At 35.7% G+C, this 7,850-nt stretch overlaps 1 protein-coding gene across 1 annotated transcript; it reads left to right on the top strand.

Moving 5' to 3' along the window:
- The first annotated feature begins 4,444 nt into the window (after positions 1–4,444).
- Positions 4,445–6,455, top strand: LOC140334602 (hemoglobin subunit alpha-3-like). Its single transcript, XM_072416850.1, has 3 exons — positions 4,445–4,539; positions 5,090–5,294; positions 6,327–6,455. Exons 1-3 carry the CDS (start codon positions 4,445–4,447, stop codon positions 6,453–6,455), a joined length of 429 nt encoding a protein of 142 aa, XP_072272951.1.
- The last annotated feature ends 1,395 nt before the right edge of the window (positions 6,456–7,850 follow it).

Genomic DNA, 7,850 nt, shown 5'->3' on the forward strand with positions numbered 1-7,850 from the left:
AGCCAAATATCATTTTGAGTTGTGATGTTTTATTTACTGCAAGAAATTGGAAGGATGAAAACATTGAAATAAAATTTAAAAAAAGTGAAAAGTATCGTTTGTGTTCATATATGAAAATTATTGTGCCATATATGGGAAAATGCAAATAAAAATCACAACCAAAGGATTTGCTTTGGGATATTTATATAAAATCAGCAACCTTCTACAGAATCACTATGAGGACTAATTTGCCTTGTGTGTGCCAAACTGACAAACTTTTGTGTGAATTTGTAAAATAAACAATTAGAGGTTCTAAAAGTCTTGCACTGCATCCTACCATTTAGGGGTACGGTAAACTTGATTGTCGTATTTTATCATTGCACACAGATGTTTGGCGATGATCTAGCACAGTGTTTCTTGAACAATTTAACATGTGGAACCCGTTGAAATAAATTTCAGATCTTCAGGGAACCCCTGCTATAATTACTTCTTACATTGCTGGCCATTGGGAACAATGTCACCCTTACAGATAGCCAAAAGTGTGTGAAGGACTTGTTAAACTGAGAGTCACAAACAGTTCATTGCTCAAGGAACCTCTTAGCATCCTTTGGAGGAACCCTGGTTAAAAAACACTGCTCTAGTATATAATCTATTCAAATGTAACAGTAGCATAAACTCAGAGATTCAATCCAATAAACAGTGTTTACCTGGAATCATGATCCTATTATCCTCCTTTCTATTTAAAACAATGCATAGTGGGTGCAAGGATTAGTTAACATGTGAAATAGTCAAATGGTGCAGCTTCTGTGGACAGAGGAAGCTGATATCACTTATTGGTTCTATTCTTCCTTATGTAAAGTTGTCCCACTGTTCTGTTGCAGATACAACATATGAAATTTTAACCCAAATATCGGTGACTTAAGTTTTGCATTTTTGCTCCTATTTCCTTTTATTTGAGGTTAGATGCATAGCTCTTTATTGAAATAGTAAATTTTCATACAGGCCAACAAGCTCTATAACAGTTTTTATTCTATAAGTGGTTCCCAATTCCAGGCACTTTGCTGTGTCATCAAGTTATGAGCACACGTGTTAGGTCTTTCCCCATCTTAGTCTCATGATATGACACCTCCTATTTTAACCTGCAGTTGTTACCTGTAGCTTGATTGTAACTTTTGTTAGCAGAATCAATGCCATTTTTTATCTGGTTCTAACAAAACCGCCCATAGAAACTAAATACCATGCCTGATGTATCAAGAATGCTGGCTTCAATAAGTGTGCATTAATTTCTGCTTGTTTTGTTTTCACATGGAGACATTTTAAAAACTCAAAAAATCATTTAAAATAAGGAGGAGGATATAGCAACAGACATTTTGTACCCTTCTCCTGACTGAAAGCTTTCAACAATGAGATCCATTTTATGCTTTGTAAGCTTTTGTGAACCATGGAATTTGCTGTAGCAGGGAACTGAGTAAATGTCAGGAAAATCTTACTAGTACAAATTAACTTTATTTTGGGTTAATTAGATTCTCTTTAACTATAATGACAGGTATAAGCCCAAGAAGACTGAATGTTTTAATTAAATCAAAAGGTGCTTCAACAAATTATATTTAGGCTGGCTACACAACCCGCTTATTGTATGATTTTAATTTTTCCCCACTAACAGATTTGTTTGTTGTTGGTTATAGGTCACATTAAAGGTAGGAAAAGTTTTGAAATGGTTTATTGTGGTCTCATTTTTTTTACAAAAACCTGGCATTTTATCAGGGGTCTGTATAATTTTATATCCACCGTATTGTATAATTGACACTGATGTCTTCCTTTGTTGTATGCCCCTTTTTAATTTGTTTTTCACTCCCCAGTTTTCTCTAAGTAGCAGTAACACAATATGGGTGCATGTTAAGTGCTGTATTCTCTTTCTTTTTTTTTCACTCCATTTTTTTTAAAACTAAATTTCTCTCATTAACAATAGCAAAAATATTGCTTTTGCAAACGCTGTATGCTCTTTTTAATCTCTTCATCAGTACTATCTGTTTGTGTTATTCTTTTTTTTCTTTTATACTCTAAATCCTTTTGTCTCTAAAAACTGCTCAAAGCGAACCTTATCTCACTCACTACTAGTCAATAATAGCACAAAATGGTAAGCAATGTCTATATGTTTTTTTTTACTCCTCCTTATCCTATCTCTCCATGTAGGCCTCTCCATACTGACCCTATCTGTCTACCACAGCAACCACAAAATAGCCCCTTGGTTGCTGTGCTCTGTGTTTTATAATGGTATTTGGTTTATAGAAGACTGCGTTGACATCGGTCCCCTGTAGAAGCCAGAGAAAGCGGTGCCAATGTGACCACCTGTGGTTGGCTGATTTTCTTGTGGGCACAAAATACTTACATTGACTTCAATAGGAATCCAAAGGGTTAAAAGGGAAGTAAGATAAGCGTTAAAGTTGCCAAGCCTAGAGTGTGTACTCAATATGGATAAAGAAAAGGAATAAATAGTGGCTTTTTGAAGGCAACATTCAAGACAAGGTGTTTTATTAATTGGTGAAAAAGTGGACTCTTAACTAGACAAAGTTTGCATGTGCTATACAAAGAACAATAAAAAATGGGTGAAATGCATTGGGATTAGGAGACAAGACTTTGTCTAGTTAGGAGTCCACTTTTTCACCAATAATAAAACACCTTGTCTTGAATGTTGCTTCAAATAGTCACTCTTTATTCCCTTTCTTTAGCTACATTGACTTCAACACCTTCACCAGACAGTATTCAATATGGATACTGTATTAGGTGGACATGCCTACTGATTCTGGTCTCCATACATAGCAGCGTGACAGCATTTTGTCATGGAATCAGAGGTCCATCTCTCAGCCGAGAAGTTCTTAATGCACCTTTTCCTCCCAGCTGAATCAATATGGCTCCTGACCTTTTGGGGTGGTTGCCTACAGTTTATGGATGAACTCAAACCTCAGCTACATGAGCATATTTTAGTTTATGTAGATTTCTTGAGTGTTTGGTTCATATTTCTAAGGTCACCTTTGCTAAAAAAAATATTTTATAAACTTATATTGTAACCAATGGTATGGCATATCTGCTGTTCCCAAGATGGACACCCACCCCTCAGTCCTTATCTATTTTCTTTTTTTATTGTTCCCTGTTTTCTTTCTTCTGTTGTATACTTGTTTACACATTAACAGTAGACTGAATTTAGGGGTAAACCCTTATAGACATTGTCATTTTCCCTTTGCTATAAAAAATGACCATATTGCTTTGTACTAAGAATTATTGTTACCTTATGGTGCATTCCACTTTATTTTTGCATTCTGCATTCTAAATAACGTTTACTATGTAAAAAATAAATAAATCTGCGTATAGTAATGTTGATTCCAATTATGTATGTGAATGAATGGATGCTAATGAATACAGAAACGGTAGTACCGTGTTTCCCCGAAAATAAGACACTGTCTTATATTTTTTTGGGCTTCCAAAAACACACTAGGTCTTATTTTCAGGGTAGGTCTTATATACTTTTTTTAATGAAAAAAAACACCATATTCCCAAATTCCCCTTACAAATTCCCCTTCTGATCACTCTGTGCTTTTTTTCCACTGTTCGGCAGTTAGGACATGGAACAGCAGGTGGCGCTGTGCCGGTTTCTTTCGCTCTGCTTTACAAACAGGAAAAGACACGATGCTGGCAGAGGAGAGAAGAGAGACACGCTGCAGCCAGAAACACACGCAGGATCGCGTATCAGGTGAGTATATTATTTTAATTTTTTTTTTTTAACACATTTTTAAGGGCTCACTAGAACAAGCCTGGTTACATGCACTTCAGCTTCTGACAGGCGAAGTGCATGTAATATCACTCCGCCTGTGACAGGAGCCGGAACTACAAGGAAAGCATCGGCTTGTGCGGCTGTGTGTTAGCCCGCTGTGTGTACGCCCGCTGTCTCCCGCTCGGTGAGTACTGTTTTAATTTATGTTTGCTTTTATTTTTTTCTTTTTTTTTTTCTTTTTCTACTAGGTCTTATTTTCAGGGTAGGTCTTATATTAGGGCAGGTTGGGGGAAAAGTGCTAGGTCTTATTTTCGGGGTAGGTCTTACTTTCGGGGAAACACGGTATATTGCTTTATCAAGTGTATTGTGTCCCAATATTACAAATAAGTAAATACTTTTAAAATTGTTTTCATAAATTATATATTATTTATTTGTTCTGATAAAAAAATAGTATACAAAAATACAGAATGCAATTCTGACATCTACATCCACAGCTGACCTTTTAAATATTAGTGCAAAAGCAGCATTTTTCTTTGGCCCATCTGATATGGTTGGGTGTTGCTTAGAACTGACCAATAGTGGTAGAATGGTGGAAGAAGTTGTGCTGACCATTCCTCTATAAAATGCTAGTCAACCAGCAAAAAAATATAGTTTGTTTGGCCTTCATCTTTGGAAAACTCACTAATCACCATCAAAATGACTTTCTCTGATGCTGAGAAGGCTGCCATTGTGTCCATCTGGGGCAAAATTTCAGGAAATGTGAATGCTCTTGGTGGTGAAGCCCTGGAAAGGTAATGTACAAAATAATATGTAATAATTAATGTAGCAAGTATTTTAGTCAGGACACTGTACAAAGATGAACTATTTCTAAGTTTTATGGCTACTCTGCTGATACCAAGATTTTTCTATATGGTCCACTGAATGTGGGAAAGTCTGTTCCAAGAGACATGCATGTATGTAAGGCTGCTGGATGAGATATTTAAAAAGCTACTGGACTCTCTACTTTCTGCACAATCAAGTGGGATGTTTTGAAGTTTGATCATTTGTTGTTCGGTTTAAAATCTTAATAGTGCGTGCATTTCAGTAGAACAGTTTTTTTCCCATATTTAAATTTGGTCTACTAATAGTATTCTTCATCTGAGTGTAGATATCTGTACATTTCCTTCTATATTGCAGATATTAACATATATTATCAACTTTACAATTTAAAAAAATACAAATATGTTGTATGAAACATATTTATAGTACCCCGCCTATTAAAGCCATTAATGCATCATGATTGTTCTTGAATTGTATGTAAAAACTGCCATACCCTAACTAAATGCTAACTTTTGATCCCAGGCTTTTCCTGAGCTTCCCTCAGACCAATACCTACTTCAGCCACTTTGACTTGAGCCATGGATCTGCTGATCTTCAGAGACATGGTGGCAAGGTCCTGGGTGCCCTTGGAGAGGCTGCCAAACATCTGGACAATTTGGACGGTGCCCTGGACAAAATCAGTGACCTGCATGCTTACAATCTGAGAGTGGACCCAGGAAACTTTGAGGTGATTAAAAATGATTCCATAGAGAACAGTTATTTCATTAAACATATGTAAACCCCAAAGTACTTAGAGTAGTGAGGGGTAAAAGTTTCTATCAATTTATTTTTTGCTGCCTGTGTTCCACTAGAGAGATTCAGTTTATTTTCCTGTCCTGAAGACTTAACAGGAAAGGACATCTTAACAAGGTCAAGAAAATGTATATGTTTAATATTTGTTAAAGGAACATTGAAAGGTTTTCTCACTACTCTTGCTCTGATGAGTATAAGTTTCCCTTACTTTCTGTGGCTGTGACATTGGTCTATAGGACGAATAGAGGGTGAATCTCCCAAACTCCCAAGACATTAGAAAAAAAATCATGACAATCTAATCTTTTCCTGTTCTATCCAAAAATATGTATATATATATATATATATATATATATATATATATATATAGCATAATATTGTTAGATTTTAGCAGGTAAAACATATCTTGTATAAAGAGTGGTAATCATTCATAATGTAGCAACTCTGTCATATACAGAGCAATAATTCAGAAAATATAATATGTATAATATTAATGTAAACAATATTATCAAAATATTCATTTATGTAATATGCATAATATAAATAGCATCCACTTAAATTCCAACTTTTATTGCACTAGCTCAGTGTAATAAAAGTTGAGCTGGTCACATTTCTCTAACAGACAACAATAAATTTCAAAACTGATTCAATATTCAATAATACTGTAATAATTCAATATCAAAACCTAGGCCTGCATGTGGCCCAGCAGAAGTTGGACAACCCTGCTAAGAAGTTACGATTGATTTTTTTCAACAATAATATTTACTAATCTCTCTTCTTTACACTGGTCAGATAGAAAGTTATTCTTTATCATGGTGACATTTTTCAAGTACATTCTAAGCATTGTGTTGTTATCATGTCCACAGATAGCTTATATACATGTAATGTAAATCAATAAGCATAACATATGGCTGCTTGATCTGTAAACTCTATAGAATGTAGAATGGCTAACTCTTTATTTGTTTTACAGCTTCTGTCTCACTGCATCCTGGTTGTTCTGGCCTCTCACTTCCCCAATGAATTTGATGCCAGTGTTCATGCCGCTTGGGACAATTTCATCCATGCCGTCTCGGGTGTTCTGACCTCCAAATACAGATAAAATCTGAATATCACTTTGCGTTTTCATGTTGTATTAATTATGGCAGGAATCACTGCTACAAGGTCACTATGAGTTTTCAAAATCGTATAATAACCACAAGAAACTGTGCAGGATCATAATTTTTAAATAAAATAAAAAAATGGAAAATATTGTTTGTTTTATGTAAATTACTGTGCAGCATATGTCTGACAAATTCACATAAAGTATTCCAAAGATATATATCATAAATTTGTCTGCCGTGGGGCAGAGGAACAGGTAGCAAAGAGCTGATCATGTAATTGTCATATCTCTGGGTGTAGTGGTATTGGAAGTGACAGAATTTGAAGTGAAGTTGTCCCAGTGCACTCTTGCAAATACAACATATACTGTTTTAACTCAAACATCAGTGACTTTAGCAGCACATGTTCCTTCCTCTGTTAACTTGCTTTTATTCATAGTAAATGCATAGCTGACTGTCAGTGACCAAGTAAATGAATGCAGGCAAACAAGCTCCAAACACCCCTAGTTCTGATTCCAGCATGGCCTCCTGATTCCAGTCACTTTATCATCTAGTTTTCAACACTCCTACCAGCCTGTACACCTGAGATGCTTCACACTTAATGCAACTCCTGTTTTAACCTGCAGGTCATACCTATAGCTTGGCAGGTTGTAGTAATTGTTGGAAATTGTCATTTCATTGTGGTGCCACCATTACAGCCCACAGAAACCAAATATATTGCCTGTTGTATCACAAGTATTGATTGCCAAGCAACCTAAACTGTAAAAGAGATTTGCATTGACTTCTACATTTTTTGTGGTGGCATGAAGATATTCTTCTAGAAACTCAAACAACCTAATCAAAATAGGAAGGACGATAGCGCAACTAACTTTAAATACTAACACAAAAATACCTAAAAAAAAACAAAAACACTTAGGCCGCTAACTCCAGGCCCAAGCCCCCCATTAAATAAATGGTTACAGTCAAGGTCTTGCATAATAGCAAATAAAGTATATACACAAAAACAGCAAAAGGGTGAGAAATGTCATCCACATTTCATTTAAATTTCATTGTTGTCAAATGCAATGCACTACAATAGACTTCAAGAGAATTCCACAGATTCCTACAGAAAAAAAACGAAAACATGGTAAAATGCACCTTCTGGAATCAGGCAATATGAACTAACACTAACATCTGAGGGTTAAAATTATGAGTATTTCTTTTACTGCACCATGAAGTCCACAAAAATGTAACCCAGGAAGCACCATCAACTCAGTGATTGCCATAGTCAGTAAAATAGTCTGGGTGCAAAGATATCTAAAACCTTTGTTTCAGGGAAGTCTATGTTATATTCAACGTCAGTATAATGGCCCTGATTCATCAATGAAATCCGCGCTCGCTGGTCGTGCGTACTTTCG

The sequence above is a fragment of the Pyxicephalus adspersus genome, chromosome 7 (assembly GCF_032062135.1).
Source record: "Pyxicephalus adspersus chromosome 7, UCB_Pads_2.0, whole genome shotgun sequence".
NCBI lineage: Eukaryota > Metazoa > Chordata > Amphibia > Anura > Pyxicephalidae > Pyxicephalus > Pyxicephalus adspersus.

Coding starts and splice junctions, on each gene's coding strand:
- LOC140334602 (XM_072416850.1), top strand. CDS start 4,445: ATGACTTTCTCTGATGCTGAGAAGGCTGCCATTGTGTCCATCTGGGGC. Junction 4,540..5,089: donor GGTGGTGAAGCCCTGGAAAG/GTAATGTACAAA, acceptor TTTTGATCCCAG/GCTTTTCCTGAGCTTCCCTC. Junction 5,295..6,326: donor TGGACCCAGGAAACTTTGAG/GTGATTAAAAAT, acceptor TTTGTTTTACAG/CTTCTGTCTCACTGCATCCT.